The 26,435-nt window shown below is 36.4% G+C and overlaps 1 protein-coding gene across 1 annotated transcript in view; it reads left to right on the top strand.

Annotated features, from left to right (window-relative positions):
• The window catches only part of acoxl (acyl-CoA oxidase-like), a 95,519-nt gene extending 69,084 nt beyond the window's left edge, over positions 1-26,435 (top strand). The window contains exons 18-19 of the mRNA XM_022685010.2: positions 14,013-14,114; positions 23,897-26,435. Of these exons, the coding sequence (XP_022540731.2) occupies positions 14,013-14,114; positions 23,897-24,088 (294 nt within the window). The 3' untranslated portion in view covers positions 24,089-26,435. The remainder of the gene's footprint in view (positions 1-14,012; positions 14,115-23,896) is intronic.

Genomic DNA, 26,435 nt, shown 5'->3' with positions numbered 1-26,435 from the left:
TAATCATAGTTTATAACTTACTTTAAAAACGAGCTTACTCCAGCTCCACATCACCACTTATCAAATCCATTTGACAAAACTTGACTTTTGTAAAATACAGCCACCACGAGTGGAAATCTGAGGTGTACGGAACACCGTTGCCTGTTTGTTGGCAGGTGTACGGAATACTGATGCACACTGGTGACAGGACTGAGGTCAGTTTTTGGGGGTTTTCTTTAAAACTATTGGTCCAAAAGTAACCAGTCAAAATTTATTTTGGTTGCTAGGCAGATATTCCATAGTTTAACCAATCACTGCAGCCTATTTGAACTCGGGTATTTTCATAATATCCACTCAAACGCGGAAAATACCGAAAATGTGTACGGAATACCGTTCTCTTACGTTATATGTTTGCAGTAAGTCCAAAGATTATTTACCCAAAGTCCTGGGAATCATCAATATATGTTCTGACGAATGTGAGATGAGATGTTGTGTTATTTTTGGTCAGCAGTGTTTTTAACCTCGGAATTCTCCCAACGATACTGTTCTCACCAGTCTCTTTCTTATTATTGAATCATTAACACTGACCTTAACTGAGGCGAGTGAGACCTGCAGTTCTTTAAATGTTGTTCTGGGTTCTTTTGTGACCTCCTGGATGAGTTGTCCATGCCCTTTTGGAATAATTTCGGTCAGCCAGTCACTCCTGGCAATGTTTGCCAGTGTTTCATGTTTTTTTCCATTTGTGAATAATAGCTCTCACTGTGGTTCTCTGGAGTCCCAAAGCTTTAGAAATGACTTTATAACCTTTTCCAGACTTATAGATGTCAATGACCTTTGTTTTCTCATCTGTTCTTGAGTTACTTCAGACTGGGGCAAAAGTGTTGCTTTTGAGATCTTTTAGCTGCTTCATGTTGTCAGACAGGTTCTATTTAAATTCTGTTTTTATTCTACAAGTCTGGCAGTAATTAGGCCTCGTTTTGTGTAGTGAAAACACTCATATTTTCAAAAAATCGTAATAATCAAAGTTAATTTCTGATAAATCTATAATAAAATGAATCTGTAAGAGGACAAATACTTTTTCACACGACTGTATATAATCTTTGGCCAGACAACTTATAAATGGATGTTAGTCATTATACATCATTATACATTATACATAGGTCTCATATATTTAAATAAATAGTTCATGCCTTATGTATGAAATTTATCAGTCAGGTGGTAAGGAGCAGTGAAGCCACTCCACTGGAGTACAGCGTAATACAGGAGTTTCAGTAAAGTTTCTCCAGCACGAAGGCTGGAGCTGTATTAGCATTAGCCACTAACCGAAAGCACTAGGTCTTTCCCCGTTCAGAGGGGAGCATATCAGACTTTAGTCTGCTTGTTTACTGTGTTAAAACAAGCTAAGTGGGACCAACCGCTAGCTGATAGCACCCTAGCTTACCAGAACACTCAAGGTTTCTTAGTGTAGAACTGTCGGGTGGTGTTTACTAGTGCTAAATGCTGCTAACCATGTCTAGTGCTGCTGCTAACCATGCTGTTAAAAATATTGGAAATGTGAACTTACTGTAAATAAACGAAAGTGCTTTACTCACCCAAATCTGCAGTTTGTTTGGGAGAGAAATCTGTGTAGCTTAATATCCAGCACTTGTTGCCTTTAAAAGATGTATATATATATATATATTTTACAAATTACAGTTTTTTTTACTTAGATGCTTCCCCCAGCTTCATTATTAAAATGGAAACATGGCAACACCACTGTACCTTACTATTGTAAAATGCACCTAATAATCTGGTGTGGGGGGTTTATACTGACCTTCAAACGTCTACATGTTTTTGTGCCATCATGGCTGCAGCAGTTGTTGTCTGCTGTGGCGTTTTTGGTGGAGCTGCTGCGTTCTTATTGACTCTGCTCCAGCTGTGAGAGTGGAGATGAGTACCACTTAGGAAATATTGTCTGTGTCTCAGGGCCATCTCTTCAGGAACATCAATGCAGCAAGCCTGCTGGGTGGGATGCTGCTCTTCTACAAAGCTTAGTTGATTAGTGAATTTACAGTTGCAAGAAAAAGTATGTGAACCCTTTGGGATTACTTGGATTTCTGCATAAATTGGTCATTAAATGTGCTCTGATCCTTATCTAAGTCACAACAATAGACAAACAGCCTGCTTAAACTAATACCACAACAAAGGTTTTATTGAACACAACATGTTAATATTCACAGTGAGGGGGAAAAAAGTATGTGAACCTTTGGATTTAATAACTGGTTGACCCTCCTTTGGCAGCAAAAACCTCAACCAAACGTTTCCTGTAATTTCAGATCAGACCTGCACAACAATCAGGAGGAATTTTGGATCATTCCTCTTCACAAAACTGTTTCAGTTCAGCTATAATATTCTTGGGATATCTGGTGTGAATCGCTCTCTTGAGGTCAATTGGCTTGAGGTCAGGACTCTCCAGAAGGCGTATTTTCTTCTGTTGAAGCCGTTCGCTTATTGATTTACTTCTATGTTTTGGTTCGTTGTTCTGTTGCATCATCCATCCTCTGTTGAGCTTCAGTCAGTGGACAGATGGTCTTAAGTTTTCCTGCAAAATGTCTTGATTAACTTAGGAATTAATTTTTTCCAATGTTTCACAGTTTGGATGAGGTTTTGATGATGGTGTGCCGTGCTATTTTTCTCCATACATAGCTTTGTGTGTTCAACTCAATTTTGGTTTCATCTGTCCACAGTATATTTAGTCAGTAGTGCTGTGAAACATCCAGTTGCTCTTTTGCAAACTTTAAACATACAGCAATGTTTTTTTTTGGACAGCAGTGGCTTCCTCCGTGGTGTCCTCCCATGAACTCTGTTCTTGTTTAATGTTTTCTTTATTGTAGATTTGTCAACAAAAACGTTAGCATGTGAAAGAGATTTCTGTCTTCATTAAGGCTTCAGCTGATACTCTAGAGTTCTTCCTCACCTCATTGATCATTCTGAGCTGTGCTCTTGCAGTCATCTTTACAGGACGACCACGCCTAGGGAGATTAGCAACAGTGCTTTCTTCAATTGTAGACCGCCTGTCTTACCGTGGACACATGAACATCAAGACTTTTAGAGAAACTTTTGTAACCCGTACCAGCTTCATACAAGTCAACAATTCTTAAACGTAGATCTTATGAGAGCTCTTTTGTGCGAGACATGATTTACATCAAGCAATGCTTCTTTAGAACAGCAAACTCAAAACTGGTGTGTATTTTTTATAGGGCAGGGCAGCTTTAACCAACACATCCAATCTCATCACGTCCTGGCTTTAAATAACTCTTAGAAAAGTGTGTTTGTCTATTGTTATGACTTAGATGAAGATCATGACACATTTAATGACCAATTTATGCAGAAATCCAAGTCATCCCAAAGGGTTTACATACTTTTTCTTGCAACTGTATAATCTGCTGCTGGAGGCTATGTAATGGCATGACCTTTAAGAGTCTGACATGTATTTATGCATCATGGAAGCAGCAACTAGGAAGCATGTCTATAGTTGTCTGTCGTGGCATTTTTTTGGTGGATCTTCTGCTTTTTTACTGACTAATCTTCTCATTTTGGGTGAAGAGGCTTTTTATTAATCTTTTAGGGGAATGTCATTAATTAGTCTGACCCTTCTTTGGAGGAAAAAAAAACACTGATCCCAAACAATTTTTATTTATTCAATAAATGATGATTAGTATTAATGATGGAAGTGTTGTATTTCTGTAGGTGCTGTTTTATTAATACTAAATTAAGATCTTTTTGTATTTAGAAAGCAGTATTCTAAACTGTTTTAAACCTTTTTTTTTGGTAACTGACTTTTTAAAATAATTTCGAACCCCTAGAACTGTTCTCATTTAAACCAAATGCTCTGTTTTAGTCTCATCTGTTCCAAAAACATTGTTTAAGTTGTGTTTGTGTTCTGGATTGTCCATGTAGGCTTTAGCTAATAACAGCCCTGCAATGCACATCATTGTTTTTTTAATTTTCTCCTGATGATGGACTCATTAACTTTATCCAGTGTGTGAAAGGCCTTTAGTAGCTTAGAAGTTACTTACACACCTTGCCCTTGTAGTGATCTTTGTTGGTGAAATACTACTGGGGCTTTAATAATGGCCCTTTGTTTTTTCTATTTATATAAAAGTAGTCCGTAGACTGTAGAATGGTAAAGTAGCAGTGGTGCATAAGATATATTTTATGCACATAACCTTGTTTTAATTTTATAGTACTTTCGTACTGTATGTATATTTATGCACTGAAATATCCCTGGATTTCTCACTCCTGTCACTGAGCTCTGTCATTTGATACACATTTGAATGCATGTAACTGGAAACAGAGAGAGACAGAGAGACAATGTGAGAAGGATCTTTTGCATGCAAATACTTTAACCAGCTCTGTGACAAAGCAGTGAGTTTGTGTCTCGGTTTGTGAGAGCAGGATGTGCTGACCTGCTGTAAGAGTGAACTGCAGTGGAGTGGAACCCCTCTGGGTTCAGGCTGAGGGAGGCCCTCTGGAGAGCAGCCTAAAGGTCATATGGTCTCTGCAGGGTCGTGAGGTGTGCTGTAGCGTGCGAGTCGCGTGATGGAAAGAGCGTGAAGCACCGTTTCTCAGCTGGAGGATTCTGCACTTCAGTCTCTGGTTCTGTCTTTCTCAGGTGAACTTGTTTACAAACTGGGCTTCGGAAAAAAAAAGCTGCTGGGCTTTGATTTACTGACTGTTTACAAACGACAGTTAATTTTCCAACAAGTAGCCTTTCTACTAGCCAGCCTTGAAGTTGCAACGAAAGTCGCAGCTTTACCAACCGGTGCAAACAATGCAAAACACACTACACAACACAGCAGACAACAGAGGCAAGCAGTTGTCAAGGGACAGAGAGAGAGAGACATGCAAACAGATATAAAGTATAAAAGACAGACAGTTGTTAAAGGACAGAAACAGATAGAGGGTGCAGGGACAGCGTAAAAGAGTTTGTGTAGTAATAAGTGTTTTGAGAGGGACATTGAGAACGGGAGGCTGAACATTAGCACAGTGACAGTAAATCGTCGCTGTCCTATGAAAAACACTTATCTCCATTTTTGTAGATTTTTAGTTTACTACATAATTTGAACACACAAGCTGTCCCTCACACTGTGCCAAAATTTCTTGATGAATGGACCAATAGGAATACTTCAGAATGACCTGAAATGAACTCTTTTTACATTGACTTCCATTGAAAGTTTACAAGGTTTATTCTCTCTCCTGTAAAGTTGCTGTTTTGGAGATTAGATTTTTTCATTGGACAGCAACGAAATAATCGAGTTAGGCTGACCAAAGCAAGTTTAACCTGAAACTAAAGTAAAACTGGCCCATTATAAGTCTATGAGAAAATTGCACTGGTTTATCAGTTATACCTTGAAAATTATAATGCGTAGAAACGTGAAGACAAAGTTTGAACAAAGTTTCTGCAATCACTATAATGAAATATATAAATGAAATGCACATTCTTATTAATACAATCAATGAAATGTAGGCTGCTTTGCGGGACCAACAGGAACGCAAAGCTGCTGAGGGATCATGGTGACTCGTGGGTTACAGCACTGTGTTATTAGTGACAAGACTGTGGGTTCAGTACCCACCTTTTATAAGCTGCCACAGTAGATCCCTTAAAAGCAAAACCTTAACCCTCACTGCTCCCTGTCACTGCAGCAATGGCTGCCCACTACTCTGGACATGTGTGCTGAGTGTACTGTGTGTAATTCCTGAATGGGTTAAAGGTGGAGGCCATATTCAGTCTGTGTCTCTCACAAATGGTGAAATTATTCTAAAGGTGAAATTTCTATCTTTTTAGCAGGGTTCTCCTATTATGTTTCTGAAATGATTTTTACTTTGCAAAACTTAACAAAAATAAAATGTTAAAGGTCTCAGTGCCTTTGTGTGGAACTACTTTGAGCTTCTTAACCCTCCTGTTATGTCACTGTCAGTAATCGTGTTCCCGGGTCAGTGTTTCCCATCGTTCTGTTATGAACTGAATGGTGACAGCCGTGTATGCATCTACAGTTCTGTTTGTCCAGACGTCTGTATGACATGCAAGGAAAGGAAGTAATTTCTGCCAGGCATGTTTACTCTTTGTGCTTTCTTTGAAGGCTTTGTCATATTAAGGAAAATATTAAGGGCCCTATTTTAGTGATCTATAGGCGAGCGAGCCATTATCTTGACTTAGGCTGTGTCAGTGTATCTTTGCTATCATAATGACGGGAAAAGTACTAGTGCAAAAGGCATGTTCTAATTCTCTTAATTAATCATGGCTGTGTTTGGGGTGTAATGTGAAATAAACCAATCAGCGTGTCACTTGCCATTCCCTTTAGGAGCCAGGTGCTCTCTGAATTTAGCGGATTGCTTTAGCGCTTCTCGGCAGTGAAAACTAACCTGCTTGTTCAGGCTTGTTCATTCTGTTTATTGGTAATGTAAGTTTGCATTGTATGCAACTGGCATGCGCTATGGGTTGTGCACTGTTGAACGTGAGAGAGTTCACTGTGACTCTCAGTGACTCCTGTGGACCGGGGCAGGGAGAGCCATCATTCACAAATGGAGAAAACATGGAACACTGGTGAACTTTCCTAGGAGTGATCAGCCAATCGAAATTTTTCCAAAAGGTCATGAACAAATCCAGGAGGGACAAACGACCCAAAAACAACATTTAAAGAACTTGCCTCAGTTAAGGTCAGTGTTAATGATTCAATTATAAGAAAAGACTGGGTGAAAATGGTCTTCATGGGAGAGCTTCAGGGCGAAAAACACTTTTGAACAAAAAGAACGCAACGACCCATCTCACATTTACCAAACAAACATCTTGATGATCTCCAGAACTTTGAGTAAATATTCTTTGGACTGACCTGACACAAGCTTTGCTGCTTCAGGGCCTGGACAACTTGCTGTAATAGATGTAACCATCTGGTGTTGTTTACCAGACAGTCCTGAAGGACAATATCCGACCATCTGTTTGTGACCTTAAGCTCAGGTGTACTTGGGTTCTGTAGCAGGACAATGATCCAAAGCACACAAACAAGTTCACCTCTGAATGGTTTAAAAAAAACAAAATGGAGGTTTTAGGGAGGCCTAGTCTAAGTCTGATTGAGATGTTTGACATGATCTTAAACAGGCAGTTCATGTTTAAAATTCTTTAAATGTAACTGAAGAAAGAAGAGTAAAGAACAAAAAAGAAGAGTGTAAAGAAGAGTGGAACAAAATACCTCCACAGAGATGTAAAGGATTCATTGCCAGTTATTGGTAAAGCTTGATTGCAGTTGTTGCTGCAAAGGGTGGCAAAACAAAGTCATTAGGTTCAGGGGCAAACACTTTTTCACACAGGGCTAGATTGGTTTGGATATTTTTTTTTCTTTTAATGAACAAAATCATGGAAAAAAAAGTTATTTTTTATATTTACTCAGGTTATCTTTGTCTGATGTTAAAGTTTGTTTGGTAATCTGAAAAATAAAATAGGATAAGGCTCTAATAATTTTATATTAAATTGATCTCTCATTGCTCCATTTGGTTCACTAACATTTTATCGTTTTAATGATGGAGCAAGATTCTGCTAGCTCGCTGTTACAGCTGACCTGCACGAGTCACTGAACTGAGTCAAAATGGTTCTGATTCTGATTCATTTATTTATAATACTAATTCAGTTGCTTAATTCTGCCACACACACTGGCTGCTGCAACTGAATCCTATACATGAAAGCAAGCTGTAGCAGCGAGCTAGCAGTAGCCCGCTGCTGTAAACCTTATACACTGTGCTATATACAGTATTGAAATAATCAAATGTTGAAGAATCAAATCGTTTATGACCGAGTAGTATTGAAAGAACACAGAACGCTTGGTGCATAACAATGCACCAGTAATTTAGTGATGGAGGCAGGGGTGTACATGAAATCTTTTACACATAAATAATTAAATACAATTTTAGACTTCTAAAAGACACCCTCAGGCAGGTAAGAGCTGCTGTCTCACTTTCATTTTAGGCTCCTGAGTCACACCTTTGGTCTATGTTAAGTCAGGCCCCAGAAAAGGTTTAAGAGGTCTTGATGAATTTGATAATCTGCTTCATAGCGTGATGATAAGCTGCAGGCGTGCTTGTTTTCCTCCCATTCTAGTTTTTGCATATGAGGAAAAGAGCTGTGTCATGGTGAGGCTCTGTATGAGGGATACAATATCAACATTAGTGTCAATACAAAGTGGCTGATGGGAAATAATTGGGAAGGAAGTGGAGTTTGATTCCACCTTGAAATTTAATGTTGTGATACATAAGATAAAGTGAAATACAGTAGGTTGTGTAAAACATGTAGATATATGGAGCATATAGGTAACATAAAATGTAAAAAGGTGTAAAAATGCCCCTTAATACTCAGCAAATTAAGTTAAGTTTCTAATTCAGAAATCCTTACAAACAAGCTGAGATGTTTACAGTAAAGGAAAAAAAAAGATTTCTCCACATTGGCTTTATCTCCACTCAAACAAAAAGGTATATACTAATATAAGTATAACTTATATACATTTTACTGCATTTTACATTTCTTACATGTATTCTTTTATTTACATTTAAATATCCACTATAAAACTTGTCTTAAGAAGAACAAGTGGAATTAATCACTATTAATCACAGAATATTGTTGTGGTTAATCTGATTAAATCGATTGACACCACTAGTTCTTTTTGGTGTTTTTTTATCCGTTTCATGCAGGGCCTGCAATTCTTTAGATGTTGTTCTGGGTTCTTTTGTGACCTCCTGGATGAGTTGTCCATGCCTTTTTGGAGTAATTTCAGTAGGCCAGCCACTCTTGGGAAGGTTCATCACTGTTTCATGTTTTCCTCTTTTGTAAATAATAGTTTTCACTGTGGTTTACTGGGGTCTAAAAGCTTTAGAAAGACTTTTCCAGACTTTTAGATGTCAAAGACTTTGTTTTCTTATCTGTTGGCAATGTTTAGAATTTGGGACATAATTTGTAGAATTTTGGATTTCTTTATTCTACTTTATTGCTTTTAATCAGTTTCTGTTTAAGAGATTTCCTGATTCTACAAGTTTGGCAGTAATCAGGCCACTGATATGAATAAAACTTGTTTTAATACAAAAGAAAATAGTTGCATTACAAAATTTAAAGGTATATCATTTTAGGTGCAACATCGTCATTTTGTATTTTCTTTTCCAAGAAATGTTTTTTTCCAGATATTACTTTGTTTTTGTCAACACTGTCGGACACAAAAAAATGTATTTTTTTAATTTATTGAGTCTAATATGTATTTCAATAATTATATAGCATTCTTAGTACACATTCAGACATTCACTTTTGTTAGTTATTTATACTGTTTGACGTGTATTACTTTAAACAATATAACATCATACAATGTTTATTTTAAGACTTAATAGAAAAAGTAATGTTTTTTTTTATTAAACAAACATTTGTATTAAAAGACACTATTACCTTAATAACTAATCAGCACTGAAGAAACATATTGTAAGTTTATTCATTAAAAACATAAAACTCTGACTGTGGTGATTTTAGATTTGATGGTGGTGACACTAATCTTACTGTTGTGACAGTCGTCTTATTGCAACATTCAATTCTAAACAACTTTATTTAACTATTTTGTCCAAATAGTTACAATCCTGAGCTCTGTGATGAACATTTCTCAAAGAATACTAAAATTATTACTAAAATTACTTCATATAATCAAATATCAAATAATCACAGTAAAATAAAGTCAATACCAGCATTTTAAACTGTCATCTTGTGACCCCTACTCTACATATTATACTATATTCTATAGTGTAATGAATATGAAATTGAGGGGAATTACAGTGAATGTTAGATTTGGTTAAAGGTTGTCCTTTTCATTTGGCCTTATTCTTTGGGGAAGCATAGCTCTGCGCTCTGTAGGTAGGTTGTAGGTGCACTATGTGCATCCCAAATGTAGCTATTATGAACATGGCATAATAGTGAATTTAGAGAGGGGGAAGGCGCAGCTCATCAGGGCTAAACGATATGGAGGAAATATAAGGAGACCTATAAGGATATCCAGGAGATATCCAGTAAGCATATGAGAAACAATTTTAGACTATGGGAATATTTTATTCCATGTTCCATGAGCTCCGGTAACAGTGCGTGTCCACTAGCCGTTTTCTTTAACACAGGTCGCCGTGCCGGATCTCTCGGCTAGACGCGTGTGGGCGTGTCCGTGATATTTTTTAATTCAAATAAAGCCACAGATGAAGTAAATTTTAAGTTTAAGATTTTACATTTTTAGTAAACCTCACTGTGATCTATAGTTGTATAAATCCATATTCCGCTTTTTTAGCCTCTCTTCTGTGGTGTGGCAGCCTGCTGTTCCCTGATTATCTGGACGCAGCTCAGCGGCTGGATTCATTTGAATAAAGTTGAGGTCTGCTCAACTTTCTTGCCGGGGGTGGGGGGGGTGGGGGCTGCTCTCAACACAACGCAATCCAGCATGCACCGCGGCGGCCCTCTCCATTGAAATGAATGGGATGCGTCTGCCAGTGCCAGTGGACGCGCACTGTAACCCTGTTCCGGGCGAGCGCAAATAAGTCCTGATTTTCTTTTTCATGAGGATTCTTTGGGTCACTCTTAGTCTTGCCTGTCACCTATGGTCAATTTGCCATGGTAGACCCTACCGGGGGCTATTTGCACCTGACAACATAGCTTCTAGGGTCACACAGGCACACCAATCCCTCCACCACGATAAGATTGTGATACTAGGAAGGGTAGTGACCAAAACAATGAGATCGCAAATACAACCGGAGGAAATTACTGTGTATAAATGAATTTATTAGTCAGCATAAGACGCACTGTATTATAAGGCACAAGATCAAAGAACGTCTATTTTAAGAGACACTATACGATATGGGAAGCTCCAGTAGCTGTATAACATATTCATCCAGAATTTGAAAAAAAAGCTTGAAATGATCTTCTAAAGATAATTTCATGAAATTATCTTCTAAACCACTTTAAATTTAGCATTTTTTTTATTGAATGAATTTCAACTAACTGTCACAAATTTCTTTACATATGTTTGATCTTGTTATAGTATGTTTGTATTAATCCTTATGTGTATTAGTTTTTTTTACTGTTGTTATTTAGGGTGTAGTTTTAGTTTTTGGTCTGTGTTTTTGTGCTGCTCTATTGGCTGGGGCTCACTTTTTAATCTCAATGTGAGTACCCTGGTTAAATAAAGGTAAACATATAATAAATATAATATCTATATATTTGGCAGTAGAAAAACCCCACCCAGGTAATGAGTAATACAAGTGTGAGCCCTCCTGGAACCCATTGAGATTGCATTGCGAGGCCTGAAATTCTGAAAAAATACGACCAAAAAAACGGCAGTACTGTGGAGAACGAACACAATGCTGATTGGTCTACGATGGTCAGGACTAGCTGTAAAGAACAGACTCAGCTGGTTTAACACTGGTTGAATATTGTGTTTGGGCGTCCCCTGATCACCCTAATGAAGAAACTGACTGTCACTGACTGGTGTACTAATCTATGACTGCAGCACATCAGCGCTAATATCTCACATTATAGCACTCCCTCTGCTGTATTATAGCTTATTTATAACAGGCTTGTCCAGACTGACCACACAGACTGTAGCACCTACCCAGCTGCATCAGATTAAAGCCGGCAGAGGCCACAGGTCACTGAAGAGCTGAATGCCCTGTTAGCTGATCTGCAGGAGTCCGGCTCGTATTACTGCTCTCAGTGTCCACTCAGAAAAGCAGTCGCCGAACTCACTTTCACTGCTGTTTTTCTGTCCAGCTCTTTGATGCTGTGCAGTGCTAAGCTCTCAGTCTCACCTGTGCTGAAAGGGTGATATTAACTCACACAGCATCTTCTTTTTTTCTTCTTCTTTTTTCCATTTCCCTTCATCTTCTACCCAACATCCTGCTCTCACCGGACTCAAAGTGCTGCAAACATGTTCCACTCGACGAGGGCCCTGCACATGGACCCCTGTTTGTGGAAAATAAATGTTTGTTTTGGTTTGTTGCTATTTTCTATGAATGAAATAGGGGTTTTTGTTGAAGGGTGCTTTCCGTTTTGTTTCCCCTCGTGTTTTTTCTTTTAGACAAAAGATTCCAGTGCCTTCTGAACATGATAGCTTGACCTCATGCATTATTCAGTTTCTCATATTGCTTTTTACTGCATTTTATGTGTCACAATTACACAATTACAGTATGGAAAGTAAGACAAATGCAATAATAAAAGCTGTTTCTGACATTTTCGTTGACTGTATGAACCCAGTATATTTAGATATTTATTCATTTTTTTAATATACAGTATCGTTCAAAAGTTTGGACACACCTGTATTGTTTATTTCTTTGTTTCATTTATTTTATACAGTGTAGATTAATATTAAAGACATAAAAACACTTAAGGGACACACATAGAATTATGTAGTAAACAATGAAAAAGTGTTTGTCTCTATCCCCTGATCTAAACCTGATGAACTGTGATGGTGGTTTGGAAAAACAGCAACTATTGTTAAGCACCTCCAGAAACTCCTTCAAGACGCTAAAAAAACTATTCCAGGTGACTCTCCCTCATGAAGACACTGATATAAAATACCAATGTACAGATCAGTCCTCAAAGATAAATGTGCTACTTAGAAGAATCTAAAATATAAAACATATTCTGGATTGTTTAACACTTTTTTTACTGAATAATTCCATGTGTTCCTGTGTAGGGTTAGAAAGAAAAAGGAAAAAAAAACTGGTACTGTACATTCATTTGTGCATGTTAGACCTGCAGCACATTCCAAAAGCGTTGGGGCGATGCCTTTTTAATGTGTGCAGCGTGTGGTTTTGCATTGTCTGTTTGAAAAAATGTGTTCTTGAAGGCAGCTTATGTTGCTCTATCGCTTCATTTACTCTGCTCCAGCGCGGCAACACACAGCAATATATCCCATTCATTTTCACTGGGAAGTCTCAGCTCCGTCAGACGCAGACGCGCGTTGCATCGTGGGTCCGGTGCCCAGGTGATGAGATGTAATGAAAAATTGAGTGGAGTGCACTTTATGCAAATTAATTAATCCAACGCAATGCTTCTGTCCAATCAGAAGCAGGTGTTTGCCTGATACGTGTCCAGTGTAATACACTGGACAATGTTGATTTTTTAAAATATTAATATATAATTTAATTTAGCATATATGCTGCTCACTAGACAGTGTTATGAAGCTCAGTTGAACATTTATATTTATGAATATATATTTTTTATTCTTTAGCTTATATATAACAAATTCCCATTTATAAAAACTATTTATTTGGACAATGCAGTTGCAAAGGAACACCTTTGTTATGCCCACACGTGACCAGTTGGAGCGCTCATGTGTGTTGACGCGTAAATGCGGCGTAAGAAGTCAGTGTACATTTCTGCTTTATTGCTGCATCACAGAATTGTACTGACACACAAGAAGCAGGATTTTAAAATTGTTGCTGAGAACAGTCTGGATGATCTGTTTTGTCTTTTGTCCAGAGCTTACATTTAACAGTCCATTTTCTGCACAAAAATGGTCTGAAATACTGATCAGTCTGACCACAATACACTGTGTTTCCACCGTGTGATGGTTCATTATCCCAGATTCCTCTGAGCTCAGAGAAATTGGCCCCACTTCTGGACATACTGCAATCCTTCCCAATTCTTTAAAAGGTTTTGTAATCTTATGGGACGTAGAGGACAAAATATGTAAATCCCTTCCAATCTTTGTATGAGGAACATTTAAATTATTTTCTCATGCATTATTTAGTAACTCAAAGTCATCTGGCCATCTTTATTTCAATACATGTTTCAGGAATAGATGTGTATTAATAAATTAAATAAAGTTGAGCAGATAAAACATGGAATATGTTCGGTTTTTACTGTCTGCAATCAAATAAAATCTAATTCAATATTTAATAAGCATTTTTCATACTGTCTGGACTTTTATTGATATTTTATCTCAGTGTTTGGATATTACTGACTTGTTTTGCTCTCTGTTTTTGGTTTTCAGTTCTGCCTCCTGCATGGAACTAGTCTGGTTTATCAGGAGAGAGCGTGGTACCTGGAGCACAATTACCTGAGCCCTGGAGCCAGCAGGCAAATTCGCAACCAGGTAAGCTTTCTGATCATGGCGTTTAGTAGTGCTCTGCTTTCATGTCGGACAATATCCGCAGCTTGTGTAATACGCTAAAGAGTCTAAATATATCTCTAATATTTGATAATGCCATATATAGGGGTGTGCCATATCATATTGTACGCGATAATATCGCCAACTTTTTGGAATATCGTGAACGATATTATACCCTGAAATATCGTGCTATATCACTTAATTATCACATCAGGGTACTACTTTTTTACTAGTTTTAGCAAAAGAAAAATTCACACTGTTCTCATTTCCCACTATATATCTACTAGAGACTATATATTATATCTGTATTGTATCATTTATTTTACTTACTACAGTTATGGATATATTTGGAGTGTAAAATTAGTATAACAACAATCTCTGTCAGGGGTGTGCCATATCATATCGTATGCAATATTAAAATGTTATTTTAATTTTGTTGCAGTAGGGTATTCTTTAAATATTTATGTTTTAATTGAATGTTTTGTCATATCACCAAGAATATCGTTATCGCAAAAATGCCATGAAATATCGTGATATTATTTTAGGGCCATATCGCCCACCTCTAGTCATATATGTCAGTACTGATGCCTAGATACAAAAGATTTACAATATTTAATAGATACCTAAAAACACTGTGTGTAAAAAATAGAGTGCGTCTAACCCCCACTTCACTTTCTGAAATAGCATCATATAGTTTCCTCCAATTTTCACACTACCTTGTGGGAAGGAAAATACAAAATAAAATACATAATGAAGATAAATACAATGGGATAATACAGTCAGATACAAATGTATACAAAAAGAGTAAATCAAGAAGATATTGTATTTCACAATAATTGCTTATTGTAATGCTAATTATTTAAGCTGCTAGATTCGCCAATATATTATGCAAGTATTTATAATTTGTTCCTGTTGCAGAACCTTTTTTCATGTAAAGATTCGCCCGTGAAAATTCAAACTCAATCAATTCAAACACTTGCAGTATAGCATTTCTGAACCTCCTGCCAAAAGAAGCACCATCCCTGCTGCTTCCTTTATCCATCAGAGCTTTTTTTTAAACAAATGTAAAAAAAAAAAAAAAATGAACCAAACATTTCCAGTTAGATTCTCTTAATAATCTAAAATGTGATGTTGAAATGATCAATTTTCTAAAGAAAGCCCAGTCTTTATCTGGAATTACTTTTGAGTTATTTGAGTGCTGAACATGAAGCAGTGTGTTCAGACCCTTAAAAATAAAACAGTATGTTTTAAGGTTGTGATCAAAGGTTAATGTCAAAAAGGGGCGGGGTTATTACAAGATTACAGGGTGGATAATTAAGTCTTGGACACATTTAAATAGCTTTATATTATTTAGGAAATTAGCTAAACGAAGAAAACATACATCTTTAAAAAAATCTAAATAATTATTATCCATTATTTAATCGCTTAAAATAAATATTCAGTTTAACCAGGTAGCAGTTAAACATTTCCTTATGTGTATTTTTTTCATTTAGAGTAAATCTTGAAAATGTTTCAGTTACTATTACATAAGGTTTTTTCCAAATGCTACGAAAACACAAAAGGCACATTATATTTATATTGACTTTTATCTGAAATCAATAATGGAATCCACCAATTAGCATATACTTTGCACAAAGCAAACTAAAAACTTTATTCCTTATGAGTGACCTGATGACCCAGTGTGAATAAAATAAAACCTATCCTATTATTTTAGATCCTTTATTCATTTACACTCTTCAGTCATTAGTTGATGAGAACAACTGGCAACAGAATGCAAAAGTCAATAAAGAGTATTGATTACACTCCCTTTTTTTCCTGCCACACACACACACACATGCACACACACACACACACACATACACAGTGTGGTTTGACCAGTTGTTCACAATTAGCCGTTACCAAACAGAGTATCTGCCTTATGAGCGCTCTCCCGCGTCCGGAGCACACTGGAGCCGAGAGGACAGTGGGATGACACCGGTCTGTCAGTATTCAGTGTGTGTGTTTACCATTCCTCCAGAGCTAACACAGCCTCACACTGCTCAAACAAGCCTCCACACTCAATCTCAGAAACGCCCTGTAGTGTAAAAAGTAGTGCTATAGTTAGAATGACCACACACTCTGATGGATAAATAGATGGTCTTAATTGGTTTAAAGGCACTGTGGGTAAAACACAGTTTAATGTCTGCTGTTTGTCATTACTGGTGGACTGGACAATATATATGTTGCGATATATTTCTTAATTTATCTTGATACTGTATAATTCCAATATAAAGAGTATTTAAACCCAAACCTGTTGTGTATATAATCATAATGTACACACTGTCTGTTCTGGGTCGTTTGTTATAAATATTGTTTTCACAATATTTAAAGACCTTTTTTTACTCTGAAATAAAATGTACAGTTCAGTGTATGCTTTTAATATGCTGTATTAAAACATATTGACGATTCAGTAAGAAAATGTGTTACAATACAATAAAATATTGTCATACTGCCCATCTATACTGGTGTTCAGTTGTGAGGTTTACAGGCTACTTCCTAACTGTAGGTAAAACTTATATAGTTTTACCATATATATAATAGTTTTACCAAATTTCTAAATGCATTAATCTTTCTTGGGTATTAACAAGTTTGGGCACCCCAGACAATTTTTGTGATTTTTCTTTATAAATCATTGGTTGTTCGGATCAGCAATCTCAGATAAATATATCATATATCAGATAAACACAGTAATATTTGAGAAGTGAAATGAGGTATATAGGGTTTACAGAAAGTGTGTAATAATTCTTTAGACAAAATTAGACAGCTGCATAAATTTGGGCACCCCAACAGAAAAATGACATCAATATTTAGTAGATCCTCCTTTTGCTGAAATAATAGCCATTAAACAATCTTTATTGTCAGGTCATTTGAGAGATGATTTGAGACTCCCATATTGGGATGTATAGATTTATGCAAACGTTTGGGAATCCTTGGCTATATGACTCGCTTTGTCAGTGCACGCCAGTGTTACATGGTCTTTGTAATGCAGTGTTGAATAAGTGTTATTTAGTTAATTAAGTAATTAGTGTCCACAGGACTATAAGGTTATGAGAAGATTCTACAGTCTGGACTGTTATGTCCATTATGGGGAATTGTGGTATTCAAGATAAGATCTGAAAGACTAAGAATTCTCTGAGAGAACTACATGTGTAATGATCAGACAGACAAATCAAAATATCCATATGCATGCCATATATACATTATCAGTCAAAAGTCTTGGAACACCCCTTTTTTAGTTGTCCAGTAGCTGTGCTGTGTGACCCAGAGAAGCTGCTTTTTTATTTTTTTCACCTTATCAATGACTTTATTACTTCATTTCACTTGTCAGTTCTGTAATTCCTCTCTTCACTGCTGAAACTGAGACTAAGTTCAGTGTTGAGCTGAGCTAAAGGCATCATTTCCATGTGGGTCAGCCAGACCTGACTCTTCATATCAGTTTTCTCCAGTTTCTGAGAGTGTTTTGAAGGAGTAGGAAACAGTACTCACCACTATCTGGTATATTCTGTAATTTCTCTAGACTTTTTTTTGTCATTAATTTTCAAAGCGCCGTTTATTTTCATTGCTACAGACCAGCTGTAAGCTATTAACCAAGAACTTGTTTGTTTTTTTTAGCAATATACATTTTACAGTTTTTATGTGTTTTTGTCCTGGCAGTTTGCTGATTCTCGTGATTTTTTTTTTTTTTTTTTGCTTTTTATTTTGTCTGTTTTCCATCAGTTACCTTATTATAGTGTATTTTTGTATGTAAATATATAATCACAGATATGAGCAGTGTTAGTGGACAGTAGCACAGACAGCACACAGTACTATCTACTGACCTATAAGTTGCCTTGGTTTGTAGTCTGAGTTTGTACATATACAGTTTATATATTTGCAGTTTTGTGTGTGGTCTGTTTCTTAAATACTCATGCTCAGTAGATTATATTCGAGTGTGTTCGAGTGTGGGTGTGGGTGTGTGTAAATGTGTAGGCATGTGTGTGTGCATGTGGTGGTCAGTGGGGGTCTGTGGGGGTCTGTGGGGTTGAGGCAGTCGGTGTGACAGAAGGGTGTGAGGTTTTTTTCTCAGCAGGGTCCTGATCTCTCACAATACCAGCGCTATTGTACACTGACCACTCTCATTACACTCGTCAATATTAGACACAGCTCCGCCCATCTCACTGCATGGAAAATAGACGCACTCACACTCACACACTTTCACACACACATTCATTTTTTTCCATTTTATTTACATTGTCTAAATGTTTTCTTGAAGAATAGACAATTATAAAGCTGCTACTTTTATTTATTTATAATTCTGCATCATGAAAATTATTTATATAAAAACACCATGCATTTTCATGAAAAGGCACATTTCTGAAGAAACGTACATCAGTATTATAAAAATGTAAATTGTCAAACATGCAGCGGTGCTTTAAAGTTTTGGGCCCTTTAGATTTTTCCTATATTTCTGCATAAATCGGACTGACATAAATTGTCAGACATGTCCTTAAAGTAGATAAAGAGAACCAAATCAAACAAATGAAACATATATAATATTCTACTATAATTAGACTAAATTATTTATTGAGCAAAATTATCACCTATTTAATTGTCTGTGAGTGGAAAAATTATGTAAACCTTGGCTTTTAGTATCTGTCGTGATCCTCTTGTGCAACAAAACAGGTCAAAACCATTATACTACCACCCCCATGTTTCACAGATTGAGAACCAAATCAGACAAATGAGACAAAAACATAAGACTTGGTAGTTTGTATATTTATTAATTTATTTATTGGGAAACGATTGCATGTATGTTTGGCAACAGTACATGAACCTCTAGGAAAAGCAGTTAGTTTAAAGGTGAAATTAGAGTCACATGTTTTTAATCAATAGGATGAGCATCAGGTGTGAGAGGGCGGAGATGACAGAAAACAAAGAGATTTATGAGGAGCTCAGAAGAAGAGCTGCTCATCAGGCTGAAAAAGCTTGCAAAACCATCTAATCTCGAGTTTGGACTCAACCAATCCACAGTCAGACAGATACCCATGTGGACAAATGGAGGACATAAAATATCATTATTATCCTCACTAGGAGTGTCCAGTGACTGAGGTCTCACCTAGAGCAAGGCCAAGGTAACATCTAAGCAACTAAATGCCTTAACACCATCAGGACAACTCTAAGAAAAACACTGTTCCCTAAACAGGACATTGATGCTCTTCTGCAGTTTGCTAAACATCAAGCAAGAAATATCATTATTACCCTCACCAGGAGTGTCCAGTGACAGAGATCACACCTAGAGCAAGCCAAGGTAACATCTAAGCAACTAAATGCCTTTACACCATCAGGACAACTCTAAAAAACACTGTTCCCCAAACAGGACATTGAAGCTCAAATGCAGTTTTCTAAACATCAAGCAAGAATGCTGCATGTTTTGTGTTTTGAGGAGAGATGAGTCCAAAACAAAGGAAAACATAAAAAAAACATATCCCATCTGTGAAACATGGCGGTGGTAGTATCATGACTTGGGCCTGTTTTGCTGCACAAGAAGGTCACACCCAATACTGGCTAAGGCTAAGGTTTACATACTTTTTCTACTCACACATGTAATATTGAACAAATCTACCAGAAGCAGGCTGTATCTGCCCTATATTGGTTATTTTACTCTAAAACTGTAAATATTTATCTAATAGAAAAAGTCTAATATTGTTGTCTTATATGTTATACTAGATTATCCTTATCTATTCTCCAGATTTGTATGAAAATCTGATTAATTTTAGGTTACATTTATGTTAAAATATAAAACATTTTAAGGCGTTCAGAAAAATTGACACCACAGTAAAAACCACTGTAGTACATTTAATGGGTAACAGTTTTACACATATATTTCATAGTTTTTCATCTGTTTGATCTCTCAGTCTGGCATCTACACATTTAAAAATACTATAGATTGGTTAGTGATTCAGCACAGTGGACTATAGACCGCACTGGACTATTTTTAATCTTACTTTCTCTCGATCTTAGGAAAAGAACCACTTTCAGTATCTTTGTTTAAATCAGGTTTGCCTTACTCACGCAGAACCTTTCATCTTTAGAGTTATGGAGAGCTAAAGAAAGAAAAGAACAACACAAAATTGAGTGGTTAAACACAAATCAGGGTTTTAATGTAAAAGTTAACATGACTAAATGTATTTCAGCTGCTAGTGATTAGCAGGTAATAAAACAGGGCAATGCTGAGTTTTCAGAGGACGGATGTAAATGTCAGGACCTGAAGAGTGAGGCTTTGCTTCAGGTAGATATGCTGCTATTATTTGGCTTTTATCTTAACTGCTGAGCAGTTCAGTGAAATTTGACGTGGCAGAAGGAGAAATGATCTCTTTGTGAGGCGAGATGGTGGGAGAGTAGAGTAACCTCAGTGACTCATGCAGGTTTTACACGGATACAAACAGAAGGAGATGAATGATGTGTGTGAATGAGTAATGCATAATAAATCCAGTGTACTGTAAATCCCCCTTTCTGTCTTCATTTCATAAAAAGAACAAAGAGGCATTATTGGGTGCTCTGTATTGTTTAATTGAACCGTAAAGTTTTCACAGTACAAACAGTATGTTCAATATTTTCTCACAAACGTTAGTCATATTAATATGTAGGTCTGCAAAATATATAGTTTTAGCTTCAATAACACAATGTACACATCCTAGATCTGCAGTAAGCTCATTCGCAATAGTCACAGTACATGCAGTGTTTGTTCGGAATGGTTTATGCAGCACGGTGAGCGCATTAATGTAAATGAGTCTGTATGTCAACTATTTATTATTATTATTATTATTATTATTATTATTATTATTTCAATTGGTCTTAAAATGTACTTGTACTAGTACTAGTTTACCAGAGTGAATTGATATCAGAAAATGTAAAAATGTAAAAATATCATTTTGAAAGTTGTTTTTCACACTTTACATTACAATATCTACCAGACTAACAATGGTGTCAACCAAATACCATTATTTTACTCCAATCATTAATACACAGATTTAATTCTTAATATTATTTGAAATTTGGTGGGAAAATAATAAGACATAATCAGTGCTATTACTGACTAAAAACTGTTTAGATCTTGTTTTATCTTTGCTTTTGCCAACTATAGCACCTGTATGAAATATTTTTTTGCTTGCACATTTGTTTCTTCTTCCAGAATGCTGGTTTAAAGATCTGAGTGTCTTAAGTGTGCTTTTACACCTGACCTGTTCCATCCAGACTTTAAGACTTTTCAGTTTGGTCCTAACTCAAGTAACATGTGCTGTAAACCACAGTCCAGACCAAATCCCCATGATCCCCAGATCTACCAAACCATCTTTTCTAGATAGTTCAGACTTTCGGACCAATCACAGAAAGCTAAAGGAGGCTATTATCAGCCTTAAAACAAAGAGTAAAAAAGTAATGTTGATCTGAATTTAGATCACACAGCAGACACAACAGATTACAGTGCAGGTGATTCTGTATCTGCTGTAACTGTAGAATATCCCTTATTTATAAACAGAAATAAAAGGGATTCCGGGGAATCTTTTACTCTCATTCTACTGGGTGATGCCAGTGTCCGCAAAGGGACTTGAATTCTGGTGGAGAGGAAGAATTTGTTTTGTTACAACACTTAAATAAAACAACTTACAGAACTGGCAGCATTCTACAAACCAATTAATATGAAGCATAGTGAGAGTCTTCTTACGTACTGTGGTGCTCGGAAGTTTGTGAACTCTTTAGAATTTTCTAACCTATTACATAGTCAGATTTTCATACTAAAAGTAGATACAGGAACCCAGTTATATTAATATGTAATTTTATATTGTAATATTCTATATTTGTGAGTGGCAAAAATATGTGAAGCTCTAGGATTTGCAGTTCATTTAGAGTCTGGTCTTTTTAATCAATGGGATGATAATCAGGTGTGAGTGGACAGGGCTCTTTCAAAATCTGCTCTTCACAATAAATGTTTGTGAAACATGGAGATGGTAGTATCGTGGTTTGGGCCTGTTTTACTACATCTGGGACAGAACGGCTTACCTTTATTAATGGAACAATGGAATTCTGAATTATATCAGAAAATTCTAAAAGAAAATGTTAGGACATTTCGATATTTAGAGAAGGTTGGTCATGCAGCAAGACCGTGACCTCTAAGCAGGGCCGTCCAGAGACCATTGGAGGGGCAGGTGCTCACAGTCAAAAGGGGGCACATCGAGCATGAATTTAAAAACACCATACAAAAACATACCTTACAATATAACCAGCTGATTTGTGGTCTTACTGTTAGTGGCTTCCCCTCTCACACTAGCAATCCTCCACGCTCTGGAAAAACCAGCAAGCTGATTGGCTTATTCTCCTGCAAGGCGAGACTTTATCTGTGAACCGGCACCATGATTGGCATTAAGAGCTTTCCCATTCACACATCTGTCTCCTGATTAATACTGTTTTTTTAATTTAATATAATACGTGAAAATGTACGGGAAAATACTAATACGTGAAGACGGCGGAAAAAACGGTAGTTTCCCGGCCAAAACGGGTATGACTTTTACACATACACTTACAAAAATAATTATTGAAAAAAGGGCGCTTTGGGCAGTAAGTACCAAAGAAGCAGGTGCTCCAGCCCCCCCTCCGCATCCCCCCCCTGCACATGCTTGCCCCTAAGCTTACAAGTCATTCTAGCAAAGAATGGTTTAAGAAGAATAAGTGTCAAAAGTGGCCAACTTCTGATTCTAATCCAATGGAAATATTGTGAGGGTCACATTAGATATTGAAAACAAAGGTTCACATACTTTTGCCATTTAAAAAAAGTAATATGTGTATAATGTTCCTCCAAAAAATGACCAAGTATAATATTTTTATTTCATTTATTTAACTGGGTTCTCTTTATCTATTTGTAGGACTGTGAAGGTGTGAAAATCTGATGATGTAGAAAATTCTAATAGGGTTAACAAATTGTCAAGCATCACTGTAGGTGATAATTATGACAGGATGAAGTAAAGTTCTTTAAAGCGCTCAGTCAATAAACTGCAATATAAATAACTGGACAAAACTAACCAGAATAAAAGTAGAGTATACAGTGTAACGAACACATCAACTTTGATATGGAATCTGGTCCGGGGCTTTCAGGTGTTAAAACTCCCTAATTGTAGTTCTTGTGTGCTTTTTGTACTGAGTCATTCACTGGTTTGATAACTTGTCTTTGATTGTGAAATCACTGTGCCATTGTTGTCTTTTTTGCCAAGTTTCCCCTTCGCTGAGCATGTGAACTACCTTTAATAAATTTTATTTGCTGTTTCACCTGTTGGAGATTATTATTGTTATTATTATTATTATTATTGATACAGAAAATCGCCCAAAGTGTTTATTTGCATAATACATATCACATTCTTTTAAGAACCATTGTGTGTAAATGAGATTGAAATTTTGGTAAACTTTTGTCAAACGTAAAGAATCTCCTTATTATTAATAATCACTGTCAGTTTTCAGCTGATCAGCCAACAAAAAATATTTTGGTTTGTCTCATTATGGCCACTAGAGGGCATTGTTCAAAACAAAGTAGGTTAGAGTGTTCTTAAAGCAAGCTGTGATTTTTTTTTTAAAGAGAAATAAAAATAAAGTTTTTTTTTTTTTTTAATTCTGCATGTTTAGATCGACCTGTTTAGTTATTTTCATGGTTTCAGTGTTTGCAGGGCTGTAGTAACTGATGTTCTCTGGTGTTCTGTATCCAGCTGCTGGAGCTGTGCAGGTCTGTTAAAGACGACGCGCTGAAGGTGGTGGCGGATTTTAACTTCCCGTCCTGCTGCATCCAGGCACCCATTGCCGGGGTGGTTAACCCCAGAGCAGAATGGGGTTTCTACCCACTATCAGAAAGCCCCGTGAGCCAAAGCCACGCCCAGCAGAGGGCCATGTCCAAGCTCTGAGGAGAACCAGCATCTGTCAGCAGAATGTCAGCGTCTGGATCCGGCCTTTTTGTAAAGGGATTGGTAAACCAGCACTTATCAATTAAAGCCCTCTCCACACAGCCTGTTTTAATTTACTGTTTTTAATTTACTGTACTTGATTTTAGACTTGCTTTAACAACAATACTTCCTACAGCATGGTTAATATTGACCATGCCAGCAATGAAGACAAAATGAATTGCTGCAAATCATCTAAAATTCTCTAAAGCTGCTGAATGGGAATGTAGTGAATGTACTTCAATGATGTTTTTAGATTGTTTTAGTGCCTGTACCATTTTTCCTAAAGGTCTGACCACAATATAGTCAAAAAGAGGACTATAGCTGAAAATGGGCCGGGCTAATTTATAATATTTTTCAGTTAATTAATGAGCACTGTCCTTGTTAAATAAACAAATAAATGAAAAAAATAAATAAATAAAAAGGCAATAACTGCATTTTAGATGTATCACAGTTGTATATGAATAGGAAGAACAGCTACAGATATATTGGTGAATGATGATTATTAAATAAATGATTTTAATGAAACGAAGCACTTATAATACATGTATAATTGCTTTTTTATTTTTAAACTTTTGTTTCAGTTGAAACATTTTAAGGGACTTTTAAGATGTTTTTAAGATCATTTAAAATGACAAAGTATTTTTCGTAGAATAAACAGAATTATCACTTATGCTTTTCTCCACCTTTGGAGAGAACAGCTGATGTTTCAGCAGATTCAGAACCATCTGACCTACTTGAACTTTACCGCTAATTATTACAAAGTGATGCTTATTAAGACCCTTTCACACTGATTTACACCAGTTTCAGAGACAATCTTATGCTTACATTCTCAGATTTTTAAATGTGAATCTTTTTATTTTACATTTAAATATCTGTTATCAAACTCCTAAGTTTTAAGAAGACCAAGTGTGATTATTGTTCTGATTAATCAGAAATATATTTTTATCGATTGTCACCACAAATATTTAAATATGAAAGAACGCAATGTATAATAATGCTGCCTTTCACACTCCAAAGTCCAAAGCTGATGGACTGCAATGTTGTGTAAAGGTTTTAAGCAGAGCCAATTCTGAGATTTTCTTTGGTGTTGAATGAATTAAAACAGACTGACCAGTCAGAGCTGTGCGCCGTTTAGCAGCAGACCTCTGTAATCTTGGTTGTGGACCAATCCAATAAGCCTTAAGGCATCAGCAGAAAAGAAATGCTAAAAAAATGAAGCTTATAATATCTATATATATTCCTGAGCAGTGCATGAAGGCGGGGGAATCTTCACCTCCTGGTGTGTCCTAGTCTGTTTATGTTCCACAAAGAACCACGAGCTATAGCTTCCCGTGCTGATGAACAACTCATATGGAGAAAATAAAAGAGAGTAGAAAATACAGTGAGCAGAGAAACTGCAAGAATGACCACTTATTAGAGCTGTGGAGTGTCTAGCTTTATTTACAGAGCATACAAGGTAAAAACAGTTCATAATCTGTGTGAAGGGGCCTGGTAACTCATTTTGACACAAAAACATCTTTTCAGCATTTTAGTGTATTTACTGATAGTTCTTACTCTTCACATCCAGATGATGCTTCTTTTTACTTTATATTTACTCTTGGTAGACAAACAACTGATCTTTAAACTCTCTGTTCAGCTGATGAGGCTTTTGTTCGAGGATATTTCTCCATCAGTCTCCCCAGGAATACATTGATGAATCATTGTTTCTACTTTACTGTGTGTACTTTGTATAGTGTGGCAGCAGGTAGACTATCAGGTGTTCATGCCACTAATCTATTAATCATTTCTGCATTTCTGCAAGTGAGTTCAGTGAGCTGAGTACAGTACATTTTAAGAATAACAGGTCTATTAATGTTCTCTTTGTTTTTTTTAACACTTACCATGCAGTTTGTGTTATTTATATGCTGTAATTTACATGATAACTATTACATTTTTTTGTTACTTGTTTGCAACTAAAATGCCTCTTAAACATTGACATACTGTGCTGTTTTAGGGCACCACTATCTGCACTTATAATTCATTTATTTGGTGTAATTTGCAAATAAAATAATTATGTTGGGTAGAACTAGGGCAGGTATAATGCTTAACGTAGTTTTGTTAATGCAAATACAAATGCACATGTTAATAAACAAACTGATTTCTGTTACTGTGTTGTAATTACAAAAATGTAACATTTTCATAATCCACATCAGAGAGACTGCTAATGTTGTTATATACTGCCAGAGCTTTATATATTCTTAGCATGAAGAAGTTTTAATGACTTAATTGCCCAGATGACAATAAAATTAAAAAAACTTATTGTTCAAAA

This window comes from Astyanax mexicanus, chromosome 7 (assembly GCF_023375975.1).
Source record: "Astyanax mexicanus isolate ESR-SI-001 chromosome 7, AstMex3_surface, whole genome shotgun sequence".
Classification (NCBI taxonomy): Eukaryota; Metazoa; Chordata; class Actinopteri; order Characiformes; family Acestrorhamphidae; genus Astyanax; species Astyanax mexicanus.
This window is presented reverse-complemented; position numbering and strand designations above follow the sequence as displayed.